The sequence below is a fragment of the Zosterops lateralis genome (genome assembly GCF_965231275.1).
Source record: "Zosterops lateralis genome assembly, chromosome: 2".
Taxonomy (NCBI): Eukaryota; Metazoa; Chordata; class Aves; order Passeriformes; family Zosteropidae; genus Zosterops; species Zosterops lateralis.
This window is the reverse complement of record NC_139763.1, coordinates 40,516,337-40,531,904: the sequence shown is the minus strand read 5'-3', so window position 1 is coordinate 40,531,904 and position 15,568 is coordinate 40,516,337. Positions and strand designations below refer to the sequence as shown.

General features: G+C 34.1%; 1 protein-coding gene across 6 annotated transcripts in view; it reads right to left on the bottom strand.

Annotated features, from left to right (window-relative positions):
• Nucleotides 1-15,568, bottom strand: part of DOCK9 (dedicator of cytokinesis 9) — a gene marked incomplete at its 5' end in the record, with an annotated part of 111,962 nt that overhangs the window by 25,676 nt on the left and 70,718 nt on the right. For all 6 annotated transcript variants that reach the window (XM_083881766.1, XM_083881767.1, XM_083881762.1 and 3 more), the window contains 14 exons: nucleotides 385-499; nucleotides 3,680-3,813; nucleotides 4,306-4,426; nucleotides 5,131-5,247; nucleotides 6,027-6,205; nucleotides 8,518-8,629; nucleotides 9,258-9,341; nucleotides 10,030-10,176; nucleotides 12,433-12,504; nucleotides 12,646-12,771; nucleotides 12,898-12,967; nucleotides 13,101-13,216; nucleotides 14,447-14,536; nucleotides 15,147-15,233. In XM_083881766.1, the coding sequence (XP_083737892.1) occupies nucleotides 385-499; nucleotides 3,680-3,813; nucleotides 4,306-4,426; nucleotides 5,131-5,247; nucleotides 6,027-6,205; nucleotides 8,518-8,629; nucleotides 9,258-9,341; nucleotides 10,030-10,176; nucleotides 12,433-12,504; nucleotides 12,646-12,771; nucleotides 12,898-12,967; nucleotides 13,101-13,216; nucleotides 14,447-14,536; nucleotides 15,147-15,233 (1,570 nt within the window). The remainder of the gene's footprint in view (nucleotides 1-384; nucleotides 500-3,679; nucleotides 3,814-4,305; nucleotides 4,427-5,130; nucleotides 5,248-6,026; nucleotides 6,206-8,517; nucleotides 8,630-9,257; nucleotides 9,342-10,029; nucleotides 10,177-12,432; nucleotides 12,505-12,645; nucleotides 12,772-12,897; nucleotides 12,968-13,100; nucleotides 13,217-14,446; nucleotides 14,537-15,146; nucleotides 15,234-15,568) is intronic.

Below are 15,568 nucleotides of genomic sequence, written 5' to 3'. Positions count from 1 at the left end.
ATGGAAATATATACAACAATCAAATCATTTGGTTCCTTGTAATACAACAAGTTCTGCAGAATGGAGAAATGAACTAGCCCAAGACATTTCTCCAGAACAATGGGTTATCCTTCACCCCTGTTTTCCAAACCAAATTGTACAACTGCACACAAATATTCCCTTTCATAAAAAGTCCAGTAGTTGACCTCACACTTTGAATAAATAATGAGTACTTAATCCTTACAAGCTTTCAGTCAGAATTTGAGTGGTCACACATATTTGTAAAACACAGTAATCATGGTACCTACACCTAAAATATTCTGCTGATTTTGAAAATTATTGAAATAACAGGTACAAATCCAGCAAATTACTTTGAATTTATAAAAGGCAGGAGGAATTACCTACCGTCTGACATGCTTCTTAAAATGTGAAGGAAACACATGAGCAGACTTTTGATCTCTGCTTGGTCAAGTTTGTCATATCGAACAACAGAACTTCCTAAAGTGCTACTCTGTTGGTTCTGAAAAGCAAACAGATGTATTTTGGCTGAAGAGTTCTTAAACTGATAACAAACGAAATTGTTTCCAATTGCTTTAATAATTCCTGCAACAGAAAAAGGGTCTCAAAATGAAGACAAAAATGTTTCATATAGAGACAGGTCACTAAAACACATGATACACACATGAAGTATATCAAATTAAGCCACTTTGCTTTGCTTGTTTTTAATTCCTTCTAGGTATATTTTTTTTCTCCTAAGAGCAAAAAGAAAAGTCACCTAAGAGTGATTATTAAACAAGCTAATTATACCTAGGTACTCGCATGGTAGAAATCAAGCCTACTCCTTCTGCTTAGATTGAATACTTGAAAACCAAATGCTACTGGAGCATATATACATGTTCCTTTGCTTTGCAAGAGACTTTATGCTGAACTGTAGACAGGACTACGTCTCCAAAATTAATTTCATTTAAAGATGCAAGAACCTCAAGAAAAACATACATGTAGTGCAATAATATGCATTCTAGAAGACTAACTACTACTAAGTAACTTGCTCTTGTCCTCCCCTCCTCCCCCAACATACAAACAAACCCAAACAAAAGCAAAATCCTCTCCCTGTTTTATTTTTTAATGTAATTCTTACACTTGTGCGAAGTTTATCAACAATCTAAATACCATCATCTGTGCAAAAAGAAAAATGCTCTGTAATTGGTCTTTCAAACGGTATACCATCAAACAAAATAAAAAAATAAAAATTGCAAAAATATATAAATTGAACTTAGAGCAAAGACTTGTAAAATAATAATTTCCACACAGTCAAGTGCTACAAAACCCTCAGTCTGAAGCTTTTATAGATATACTGTATAAACTTTTGTTTAAAGTATGATTATGCCCTTTATAGTGCCTAATTCTCACATCCAATATGCCATTTATGCAAATGGAAAATGAACCAGACATTTAATAAGTTTTCTGTAAAGTCAACAGTCTGATATAATTGATCTGTACAACTCTTATTAGAAAAAAAATTACAAATACAAGATAAATCAAGGGAGAAAAGCACTTGGTTTCACAAACAAAGCAAGAAGTGACATTAGAACAACTCTTCCTGGAATACTCCTAACTGAAAGAAGGAGACATACTAACCATGAAGGAACAATTCACAGCAATCACAACCATTGACTGCTGAGCCCTTTTTACACATTCTGCTGCATTAAAGAATTCCTCTCTTAAAACAATCTGTGTAAATCTGATACCAGTAAATGTGTAAATCACAAACTAGTCATGGAATGGATGCACAGTGAAACTGAATGTGAAACTATGATGAATACTAGAAGCTACTGTTATTTAAGAGGAGGTGGACACCTCTATAAGCCTGCTAACTGCAGATTCTAAAGACCTCAAAAACTGCTTATCTTTGAAATACCTCTGGTGAACAAGGAGGTGCTACTCTACAGCTTTTTGGATGCTATAACAGAGCAGGCAATCAATGGGTGACAGAGCAGAAACAGAATTTTGTGTTTCCTACACTTTCAAAAACTGCCCAGAGCACTAGATAATATTCCCACTAAGACTGTTGAATATATACATGGATAAAATGGGACTACAGCTACTCAGAAGCTTAGTTTAAAGTCATGTCAATAACCTATAAAGTATGCACATTGAAATAGAAACTGATATACTTCCAGTCTATTCTGATTCCACAAGCATAACGCTACAGATTATTCTGAAAGAAAATTAAAAAGAAAGAAAATGGCTCTTCACTATAATGGTATCAAGCAATGAGCAAAAAATTGGAGATAGCATGCACTGAACAAGTGATCTACTAAAAAGAAAGTTCAGAAAGCAAAAAATAAGAAGCCAGGATCAAATCTTATTTTGGGAAAATATTAACAGCATGCAAAACATAAATCCTGTGTTACCTAAACTGGCAGAGCAGAGTAGAATTTTCAAAGGATGTTGACTCCTTTGAAAACCCTTTTACTCAGTGGAAACACTACACATCAGTAATTAACAACATGACAACTAAGTAATAGATGACAGCATTGCCATTTAGCAACAGTGTATATCAAGATATTTCTTTATTACCTTGGCCATTACCAAAGAAGAACTTTCAGTTTTATCAAAGACCCCAAGACTCAAATTCTGCAGTTATTTAAACTGATTGGATTTTTTATACTTAAACTAGATCACGTGCATGTACTCCAGGTTTGACATTTGAACATATTTTACATGGTCAAATTGGATATATTGGGTTTGAGATTCAACTGTTGCAAAGAAGCGGCAAAACTACTGACCACACACTTCACTCAGAAGCTCAACTATACCAAGCACAAAAACCAGATACTTCTTGTAACTGAAGAGAGAAAGTAGTATGCAAAATATTCTCTGGCAAAGCTGGGATTGTCAGAAGCGAAAAATCCATAGTAACACGGTTTTTCTTTGGAGGGTGAGAATTTTCTTCCTCTTCTCCGTTTGGGCGCAAAGCATGAGCAGAGTGCCTTCTGAGAAGCTTCTCTCTCTGCCACACGAAGGCATGTCAGGGTCAAGGGGAAAACGTTAACTTGTTGTGACTTGCACAACCAGAGCTAAGAAAATGAAACGTGATCAGTATTGACACAAACTCTAGAAAGACAGGACTGAATACCTCATAGCTACTGCAGCCAGAGCTCCTAATTTGTAACAGCTCCTAATTTGTAACAGCTTTAAAGTGAACTGGTCTAGAAAAGCCAAATTAAGATAAGAGAAATCACCCAGAGAAAGCACAACAACTGCCTTTTACAACATTTTAAAAATGCTAAGTATATTGAGCATAGAAAGAGATGGAGTGATGGTCTCCACAAAATCAAAGAAGCTGTTCTAACTAGAATTCAATCCTCTCAAGCAAAATTCAATACACCTAATCTAATGGCTTTCTCTAGCAAAGGAAACAACAACAGCTTGCTTTTGTCTCTACATTGAAAACATGTTTGCATTTTTTGTGAAACAGCTCAGTAAATGCAATGCAAAAGGAGCTCACAAGATAATTATTTCGCTAAAGATTTATATAAAATACTGCTTTGAAGTTATTCTAGAAAGCCAATTCACAATGGAGATCAGAGAAGTGAATTTTCATGACACTTAGGATGAAATTTTAGAAATACACTTTTAAGGTTTATCTGGGTTTGTTTGGGTTTTTGTTTGTTTGTTTGTTTGTTTTTTAATTTACCTTGTCAAGAGAATTGCTCTTGTCACTGTGTCTTTCTGGGAGACTGTTTCCTGAGTCTGTGCTTATAAGAGAGCCTCTTGAGTCAGCATTCCTCACACTATTAATATTTGGAGTTGATGTGGTATATGGGGAAGCTGAAAAAAAATAAAACCACAATCACAAACAACATAAAAATCTCAAACAATACATCCAAGTCACTCCACAGTTCAGTCAGACTTTTAAAATCACCATATATTTTTAAGAAGGCAAATATTTAATTCTACTTAGTTATTTTTAATGAAGACAAACTTATTCTAGAATTTCAGCAAAGTATATATGTTAGCACATATACAAAGACTTACATACAACTATGTAGATACATGCATAAAAAACACCTGTAGCAGTACATATACACTTACACGAAGAAGCATGTCTATTTAATAATAAAAAAAACCTTTCCCATGTTTTATATCTTAACTATCACCTTTGACAGGGAAAAAAAAGCAGCCCTGCTTCAGAAAATAGCTTTAGTTTCATATAGAAAAGCAAACCCCAAAAGATCCCAAAAGACAGATTTAATGCACAGACTGAAAAAATAAAACAGTTCCTCTTTAATTGTTTTATTTTACTTTTTTTAAAGTGCTTACCAATGCCAGAGATAACACCAAACAGATCTTTAGGAAGATTGTTATCCAATGTGTTTCCTGATTTTTGTGGTGTCACTAACTGACTTGCAGTGGGCAAAATCTGTGCATCATCCTTTGTGCTCTGTTTGGAAAAGAGAGGAAAATGTGATTATTTTCCCATATTATGGACTTAGTAAATATGATGTGTCTTCTAGAGAAATATTTGATAAGTATTTCTTCTTTAAATTTTAATTTCTATTTAATATGCTCAAAAGAATGGAGGTGTTCACATATTTGCACAACCTTGAGATTCCCTAGAACTTAAGATACCTCAGGAAACATTGAAGAAATGAGTATTCAATTGAATTTTTAACATTATGAAACATATATTTCAAAAAGACTCACATAACTTTTATTTCAAATACCCAAATATTTTCCTTGTTGGAAAAGTTTGGGGTTTTTTTTCTTAATACTAAATGGAACACAACAAGATAAGGACAAAAGTAAAATACATGAATAATTAAATCTTAAATTCAAAAACTGTGTGCAACCATATCAATATACACCCTTCACAAATTACATTTTAATTAATTCTCCTGCAGCCCTCTTGCACTATAGCTCTTTCAAAATCAGACTCATTTAGGGTTAAGTTCCTCTCTAATTTCTAGAAAATTAACAATCTTTTTGTGGTCCATTTGTTTCAGTGTTGGACTGCATTGAAAAATCGCAGAATTCTGAAGCTTATAAAGCTCCTTCTTTACCAGGACTATGCAGTGTTTCATATACATGTTACCAATAAATTATGATAAAAACAATTCAGAATACCAAAGAGAAATTGTCACTCACATTGCTGGAAGGGTTAACAGGAAACGGAGATACATCTTTCACATTGATCCGCTGAACATTTTCTATAAGCAGACCAAAGAGTGGCAAATACATAGTGGCTATTCTTGCTTGATGGCCCTAAATAGAGTTTAACAGTTCATTTAAAAATTACAGTTTTAATTTTTAATTACCAACTAGTTTTAATCTATTCACTCCTAAATCACAAAAAAAAAGAGCATTTAATAAATATTTGCCAAGCCAGATCTTACATTCATAAATTCATCAATGGCAAAAGCAGTGACCATCACTGTATTTAATTCTAATTTACAGAAGATCAGCACATTTTATTTACTGTCTCAATATAATGCAGAAAAACTACAGAATTAGTTTCATTTCAGCTAAGACTAACCAAGTAAAGTAATATTGTGTTAGCTCAATGAATCAATGATACTTTTCATTACAATTTTTTTGGCTTCTCCATGGCACTGCTGATGTTTAAGAGTCAGAAAATTAAAAATCACTCAAAATTTACCACCATGACTTGTAGTTTTCTTATACCCATTTCATAAATAATAGATGACGGAAAAACAGTTGCAATATATTAAGAGCTAATATTTAATAAAATGAAGAGCTTAAAACACACTTGTAAAAATCTGATTACTTTAAGCACAGCAGTTAGAATACACTGTGCTAAAATGGAAAGCCACATACAATTATATTGAAAGGTGCTTTGTCATTTCATTTGGTAAAAAGATGGAATTTGCAGATTGATTTTGATACAATTTTCCCTTCAGTCTGAACAGAAACAATTTTGCTGAAAATTTACAAGAGTTTCCTTCTATGAAAGAAAAAACTTTCTGTATGTGTGCACACCTAATCTTTATTATTTTGTACTACTAGCATAGCAATAGACTTACCCTCGTAGCATATCTATCATCAAAAGAATGCTTTATCATCAAATTCTTGAGCACACTAATGGCAATCTGCCTCACGTCTCTGAACTCTTGTAAGGCATTGCCCACCTCCCTTAGAAGCAGTCCAACCAAGAAGTGATTTTTACAGAATTCATCAGTTAATGAATAGTCCAGCTGAAGGTCTGGAAGAAAAATACAAATTTCACATAGGAATGGTTTCATTTAAATCAATTTATCAATCAACTTAAGGCTGAAGTAAAACCCAGCACATCAGACACAGCAAAGTCAAACTGCTCCCTTTTCAAAGTACTTTGCCTGTAATAAAATAATCCAATTCATTTATGTATTGAATTTTTGACATCTTAAGAGAAACTTCAGCTTGAACAGCTCTAATAAACAGAATTTATCAGAGCATACATATGTTCATATGTCAGCTGGGGTGTCCAAGATTTTCTCATGTTCGCTGTCATTGCTTAATCAAAAACCAGATGCTAATCTCAAAGCACTTTCATTTTCCAAAGAACTCTCTCAGTAAGGGAATCCCTTAAGCCAGAAAGAAGGATATCTGAGACAGCAGAGCCATTACACAGACATTTCACAGGCATTCTTGTAACTCACTTAAGAGCCAGCCACATCACCTGAGATATCTTTTGCTCAACACAGCAAAACACAGCCAGAAACATTTCTGATAAAGGTCTTCTTTCCTGGCTGAACTCCTAGTTCCCAGGGAGCATTTTATACTCCTCTTTATTGTGCAATCAGAAACACTGTCTTCTCTGGTTTTGCTATTTTTTAAGGTTCCCTAAGCCAGCAACTCATAGTATCTTTTCTATGACAATATTTATGCAGTGTTATTTTCCAAGACACTCCCGAAGGCTGAAAAAGCCAAATACAGAAAGAAAGAAGTTCTAAGCAGCTGTTCAGCTTGTGGTCTCAAATCTTGCTTTATCTTGCTCTACCTTGATGCAAGTGTTAATTAGTGATACTCAACTTCACTAATTCGCAGAGCCTACTGAATAAATATTTCAGAAAAAAAAACCCTATTCTACAAAAACACGTTAGACAGGTTTACTTGTTTCTTGTGAAAGCACCTTCCTTGCCTCTGTTTAGTGATTTCTGCTGTATTTCAGTGCCTGGAAGAAATTAATGTGTCTTTACAGCCACAGAAGCAATAGCTAACATATGACTTGTTTTGGCACAAGACTGGACGTATGAGGAACCCAGCTGGGCTACAGAGGACTTTCATGACTGAGCTCTACACAGAAAAACAACAAAAAAATGGAACCACAAAGTGGAAGCGAGAACAAGCTACAGAAGAGGAATATAGAAGTATTCAGGGAGAGTGCCAGGAAAGCCAAAGCTCAGCTACAGCTGAAACTGGTAATGGACATGAACAAGAAGAGCTTTTACCACTACATTAAACCCCTGAATATGGAAAACATGGGATATTTGCTAAATGCGGACCGTGATTTAGAAGACAGTGGGCTTGGATAAGGCTGAGGTGAGGTGCTCCATAACTTTATCCTTTGCTGACATGATTCCGGGCCTTAACAGTCCAGAGACTATCCTCAAGGTCAGGTCAGGGATCTTCTGAGCGACCTCCAAAGATGCAGAGAGATGCCACCAGATGAGAGGCTAAGAGAGTTAACTGATACCACTGGAAGATTGCTCAGTATTCCCCCTGTTAAGCCATGGTGAAGTCATGTTTCAGCAAGTGAAGGAGAAGAGCATGACTGGGAATGGCCAAAACAAATTTACCCAGGATAAATAATGTTTTAAGACTGGTCTCTTTGAAGGGGAGAATAGCAGATATCAACATGGCCATTGTATTCAAGCTGGGACACTTCAGTCTAGGTGAAGAGACACCCACAAGTGAAAAAAACTGTGTGGATCACTGGGATCAAAAGCTGGAGGTTAATGGTGTGTACCCTATTTAGAGATAGCTGCAAGATGAGTTTCCCAAGGACTATCCTACTTAATACTGCTTCATCAACAGCCTGAAAGGGGAGATAGAGTATACCCTCATAAAGCTTGTGGACAGGTACAGTCCATTTGCTCAAAGGGCAGAGCTGCATTTCAGAAGAATGTAGGTACTACAGAAACAGCAATCAAATTCCATAAGGAATACTGCAAAATTCTGCACCTGGAATGGACAAATTTCCTGCAGTGGCACCAGCTGTGGAAGGACTAGCACTTCTAGAGAAAGGAAGGTCTAACATTATCAAAGCAGAAAATTGGGCTACAGACCTATTCAAGTCCCTTTAAACCTGAATGAGTGTACAAAAAAAGTTGACCATGTCTTTCTTTGGAAAGATTACTCCACTACCTAAGCACTTCCTTTAACTTTCAATGGAAGGATTGAAACTTTAGATTTCCATTTAACAATTTCAAGCTTTCTATCATCTCACAGACCTGAGTTATACAGTGTACACATCTAATAATAAAAAAGCTGGCATACAAGAAATATCCCATCCACTACTTTGGAAGAATTTACCTTGGTATCTCTGAACTCTGCCTTTTCCAAATGGCATTGGTAGATTCAAAGGTATATAGTGCTCATGATTACAGACTACACGAAGAAATTCAAATTTAAATTCAAAAAGAGCCTGCAAAAAAAAAAAAAAAAAAGTATAAATTAAACAACTGATGCAGTGATTTGAATAACATATTAAAAACAAATTTCTAACACAAAAGGGTGATTCATTTCAGTCTTGTACTATGTTGGATATAGATCTGTCAAAATTCCACATGTCAGCACAAAATAAATGCAGAACAACTCATACTTAACAACTGGTCCTATTTACTATTCCCATTGTCCAAAGTTTACAACCTATTATGTACTGAGGTAAGAAAAATTTGGACATACAGAAGAAATTCTTTGGGCATCTGATACATGCTTTACTCACTCCAGTAAGTGTAGCTTAATATATTCAATATCAACTCTTCCAACTTCAGACTTCTTGCAGTCATGCTTAAAATTTTTGCTTAGTGGTGGACCCCCACACCCCACTACTTCTGTGATTCACACACTCTAGAGTGGCAAAATTGCACCTGACGAAGGGGATCAGTGGGAAATAGGAAACAGTGGTTTGATGGAAAAAAAAATGCACTAGGCACAGAGCAGGGATTTCTAATGTAATAGAGAAAAGGTCTGAAGACTTAATGCAGGACTTTATCCCCATGCATCAAGAAGAGACAACACTTAAAAATAGCTTGTTTAAAAACACTGAGTACCTTTGGATCTCCTGGGGCAAAGCAGCTGATGTAGTTATTGATTTGCTTGAAAACAAAGCCTCTATCCATGAAAGTGAAACACCTCTGGGGAGAGAACAAGTAAAACCAAGATAGAATTGATTTACTACTGTCTCTGCATTCAGTAATTATATTTCTGTATTTAATGAGTTTATTTTCCAAAAACATTATTGACATTTCAGTTTGAATATTAGAAAAACAAGCAAATGAAATATATGTGTACATGTACGAATACCAATTTTTTTTCTTGAAGAATGCTCATCTTAAGTCACAAATAAAAAGCAGTTTCAAAAGAACTCTATCTTGACAGAAATGAAAAATACTAGAAGTTTTATCTACCATTTCAGTTCACATCCTTTTTCTCTCTTGTAGATATTATTGGCTGAAAAATGAAGGATACAGAAATTCTTTCCACATAAAATATATGCAAATAAAACAATACTGAAAACCTTTGCAGGATTTGAAGGCAACACAAATTATATTTTTAGAGGAAAAAAAAAAGAAAAATCAAAATATATTTTGAATAAAATATAAATTCATTTCTTAAATTATCAAATTTTTGAATGGATGCCATCTTGATTAGAGAAGATGCAAATTATACTTCAATGCATTTTAACATGGACATAAAATTATATTTAAAAGGCTTTATGTATATTCAGCTTTATGAGAGTTGTCTTTAAGATTCTGTAAAATCCATACAGAAGCAATATTATTGAAAGAATAACCACAGAGTCCAAATCTCTTGTGTACCTACTTTTATAAAGGCAGCCAGGCTATGGTTTGCATTTTTTGAGGCCTCTGGATTGTCTCTGTACTTCTGAGTGATGTGTGGCATTAGCATATTAACAACTGTTTCCACTGCATGATGAAAGGAGGCGGAAAATCTCTGGTTTCTCAACAGCTAGAAATTAATTCAGATGCAATATTAAATATGGTTTATAACATTAGAATATATCAGAAAATTTACTTTAGATAACATATAGATAACCTGACAGGGAGAGAAGAAACAGTTTTCGAACTTTCTCATTTTCTAGACTGAAGGGGGAGAAGGATCATTTGTTTAAAAGAAAATACTGTAACGTGCACTAGCATCTATTACTGAAATTCAAGCAAGGCAGTCTTTAATGACATAAATCACAAATATAAAAGCTTCTAAGTATAATGTATTAATATTTTTATATTAATAATAAACTGCAATAAACAACACAAGCTTAAGAGGGAATCTTTTAATTTTATCCATCATCCTCTCCAAAGCAGACATCAGCTGGTTCACATATACTAAATACATTATCAGACAGTCTTTTCTGTCTTGAAAAAAACCCCATTTTTTTGCTGTTCTGCAACTAGCTTTCACTATTGAGGAAATTGTCATCCACGCTTCTTTCTTTCTCTTACTCCTCAGCGACTTCAAAATCTCAGCTCTTCAGGCATCAGAATCATATTCTCTGCGTTTTCAAATTTCCACAATCAGAATTCTTTTCTCTTACTCTTTGGTAGTTTGCCAATTAGCTTAAAAGATCTCCTCTTCATTCATAATTTCTTTCTTTCCACTCACCACCCATATTATCTTCATTGATGAATTTGTACACTGATAAATATTGGTCAGTAAGTGCTCTTCAGCTTTTTGGCACTGCAGAGTCTCTTTTATTTCTCTACATCTTACAACCTTTACTAAAGATTTTGTCTTTCATGTGAAGAGACTTAATGACATGTGATGTGAGGCTGATGACATTGAGAAAAATTGTTTCAATTATATGGTCATTATGCCTTTTCTTTTTGAAAACTGAAATTAAAGCTTACATGCAAAGTATTTTTATTTAAATAGTTTTTTGAACTACATTAAATCCAACATTCCTAGACAGAACAAGTCATTGTCAAAGCCCTGCATAAATCAATGGTTAGAGAATTTGCTTCCTTTGTATTTGAATTGTGGTCCAAAACCTCCAGCCCTAGTTTAAAAAAAAATTAAAAAATAGGCATGAAGGCTGAAAAAGATCCCTTTATAAATATAAACAGTACTCATGTATGAAATAACAAATAAGAACTAAAGATGGTGTTGGTGAGTATGCCACTGTCCTACAATGCTATTGTAGCTCAGTCTTTGTTGGACAGTAATTAAACACAATTCTTGCTACAGAAATAATTTTGCTGCACATAGAAATGCATCTTTTTGTCAGATATCATAAGCAGGAAATATCTGAGTGCATGTTGCACTTATTAGAGTACCTAGCGAGGCAGAAAAAATCTAGCTAAGTAATTTATATTTAAAGAGCTTGTAAATCAAGAAGCAGTGTTCAGGGGTGAGAATACTGCAAACTGTAGTAAGTTCTGCTCCTCTCTCTTTCACATTAGAGAGATGGTGACAACAAGGTTAGTTGAACTGCGACTCAACCTCTGCTGGTAATACCACAGAATATTAAGTGTAGAACTGTAAAGCTTTTTTCATAATCATTATACAATTATTTTTTCCCTCATGTACTTCAGACTTCCAGTTATATTCTTAATACACAGTGAAAATAGTGATAACAATATCACAACAACCTGATACGTTACTCAGCTGAGACTATGTTGTACACTTGAAACTTTCAAAACATGTTTAAATCCAAAAGTAAATAAGCTAAAAAGTTGTCACCAATGCAAAAAAACACCACTTAACAGGCTAAGCTTGTAGAAAAATGCATTTCTAAAGTTTTAGCATTCTCCTTCCAGTGTAGGAAAAGAAAACAAAATTAAATATTAATACCTCTTCCTACATACAGAAGACTGTAAATTTCATGACTCACTGTTCTCAGGGTCATTTAATATCACAGCCACAGTACTGCTCAGGAAAAAAAACCCGTATTTTTTGTGGATAGTGCTTACATCAAAGTCCACAGTGTTACCCATTACTTCCAACTTCTTTGTACCACAAGAATTACAAATTCCTAATAGAGAGTCAAATGATTTACACAGACTGCTCTACTATATGGATTTTAAGGGTTTCTATTCTTTTATATTAACATTGCCCTCTAGTTTTTTTCTGTCTAATACTTCAACTGTTTTTTCCTGCTGCCTCTTTCTCTCCCTTTCTTTCTAATATGCTGTAAGAAATGTGACTGGAGAAAAAAGAGACCATATAGATCTTCCGGCGAATATTATTTTGCAAAAGGTGACATACCTTCACTTTAGAGTTTTCTATCAGATGTTGAGCCATTGACTTTATCAGAACTTCAAAGAAAAACCATGAATACTGTAGAGAAAAAAAAACCTTCAGTAAAATTGCCACATGCATTCAACAACTATTTCAATACACTTAGTTTCTGTTCTTCAGTTATGACTAGATAAGAACACAGAGTTATAAATACATATCTAAACACAGTTCAACACATACCTTAAGCAGCTTGTTACTTGTAAGAAAGTCAGCAGATGGCTTTAAAATTGTTGTCATTGACTTCGTCAACTCTTCATGTACTGTCTTATATTCAGAAGCAACATAGGGTTCTGCTTTATATGCATACTTGGGGAAGAAAAACAGAATTAAATATGAAATTACAGCATAATACTAAATAGACGCAACTGAATTAAAATATATTCTTTCCTAGGGAAATAAAAACCCAGAAATATCCAATTTACTTTTACCTACCTTCACATAAGATCTCAGGTAGCTATCCAATCCTTCTTCATGACACTGAGCAACAATATGGATAATAACCCTAAACAGAAGTCAGAAAACAATTAAACATATAAAGAAAGCTGTGATTGCAACACAAAAATGCTACTCAGTAACAGATTTATGTGATAACCCAGTCATCATGCAGACTCTATGAATCACTTAAAATTCTTTACCTTGTCACATTGACTGCAACTTCCTCTTGAGTTGCTCTGGTGAGAACTCTGAACAACTGGTTTAGAACAGTTGGCAGGAAAGCTATCATAACATGGCCTTCCATAGCATGAAGGCTCTAAAAGAGAGTAACAATACTGTCACTCCTGTGAATCAACAGCATTTAAATCAAAAATTCCGAAACCATAACATTTATTTCAAGTCTTTTTTCAAAAATACAAGCTGCTTGCACCACTTGGAGTTTATAACCAAAAACACGGCATAGAAAGCAATTGAGGATATTTTTCAATATTCAGTAAATGTTTCTTACAGGAAAGTAAATTAAGGATATAAGTTAGACGTTATTAACAGCATTTTAGAAGTACTTATTTGTACTTTTCCATTGAAATGCACTCTAGGTAATGATTCAGTGAAAAGTTTGCCCAACAGCACAGAGACTGACATTGGGATATTTTGGTATTTCATCCAATGTTAATGTAGGCATTTAGCAAATAGAAGTTCCACAGAAACATGCAGATTTCTTACCTGTGCTAAGTGCAATATTAATTACCCTAGTTACTAACAACAAACTAGCTAAACAATAAACTACCATTTATGTTAAAACCCAGGATGAATTAAAATCCCTAACTACTTAATGGAAATTGGAGACAGTGAATTATTAAAGACAATTTCTTCTGGATATGCCTTTGCATTCACATGCAAAAGATCCTACGGACATAACCACCCCAACAGAAAAGGCAGTGTATAAAATTCATCCTACAAAGTATTATGCCACAAAATTCCCTGGAATTAAAGGGAATTTGACAAAAAGAATGTATTTGATGAACATGCGTGAAGACAATAAATGTCAAACATTTCCATTTAGTGTTGTCTTGTCTCTGACTGTTTGCATGCACATCCACACTATTCAGGAGAAAAAATAATCTTTCTTCCTATGTGATCTGTGTCAGGAAAAACTGAAGTGGAAACCATGCACTCTATTGATCTAATCCTGAAACAGAACTGAAGAAATGACAATGATGACCTTTTAAGCAAAATTTTAGAAAAACAGTTCAATTTGATTATTTTGACAAACTAAGCCATTAGTGTTTTGAAATTACCACTCATAAGGCTGACCAATACTGTCTCATTAGTTCTTTGTGGTTTCCTCTTCCATTGGAATTGTAAATTTATTTAGAGCAGAAAGTATCTTTGTGGGTTTTTTCCACAGCATATTCCATTAATATGAGTCATAGTCACAGTACTAATTCTCACACTGAAAAATGAGATCTATAAAATGTCTGAAGTTCCATGATTTTACCAAAGCATAAATGAATGATATAATCTGTTGTTCACTGCCATTTTATACCTTAAGATATTTTACAAGATCAGTTCCTAGTGCATGAGCTCCGGACTCTGTTTTCTGACAGTATTGAAAAAAATTATGCAAGTGCTGGTCCTGTCAAAGACAAAAAGAACAACAAATTAAACAATATCTAACATACAATCCATTAAAATCTGTATCTAACATATAAGCCATTAAAAATATTTATACGTATAAATACATATCTTTGTTCATGGATTCAATTTTCAGAAATAATAGTTGAAGTGCACTATTCTGAAGACTTATTAAATCTTATTTTTATAAATGAAGTTTCGAGTGTTTTTTGAATATCATACAAAATGCCACCTATCCTATATTTGCTTCCTACTGATATACAGAAAATAGCATACTTAATTATCCTAACCAATCATAATACGTTTTCAATGAAAAGGTCTAACAGGACTCATTGCTTTGCAGATATGTCAGTAAATAGCTTTTAGACAACTATGACCTCTCATCTAATTGGAAAATTCAAACTGGAATGGGTGACAAAACACTCATATTTTGAATAGCTTCTATTTAACATCTTCTGTTTTTCACATCTGATGTAAAAGAAAGAGACCACGAGAAAACCCCAAGAGACAAAAAAGAGATGTAGCATACTGAATTTAAGAATCTTCTCATATATCATGCTATAAACATAAGTCCTAAAAAGTTCTCTAATTAAATTTGTTTTATAACTCACCTGTGTATACACAGTAGACACCAGATGAGTGGATATTTTTAACAGTTGTTTGCCTCCATCTACCCATTTAATTTCAGGACCAGAATGCTGCACACACACATGAGGGGGAAAAGTAAAATAATGTAGCAGTATACTAAAGTAAAACAGTTAACAGTACTATTAACACCACTTCTTTCAAAAAGAAAAAAACAGGTTGAAGAAATGCAGTGTGCAATGAATAAAGTCATAAAAAAAGCAAAATTATGCAGGCAATATTTCCAAAAGCATTTATGAAGCTTAAAATGTTTTTTCCAAGTGCCACAGTATCTTCCTTGATGGCTAACAAAATTGATTCTCTGCAAGTCGCAGATTTCATGTTTCCCCTACAACTCTGCAAAGAAACTTCTGACTAGAGAGAAATATTTACTGGTTTTCTCAGAAAA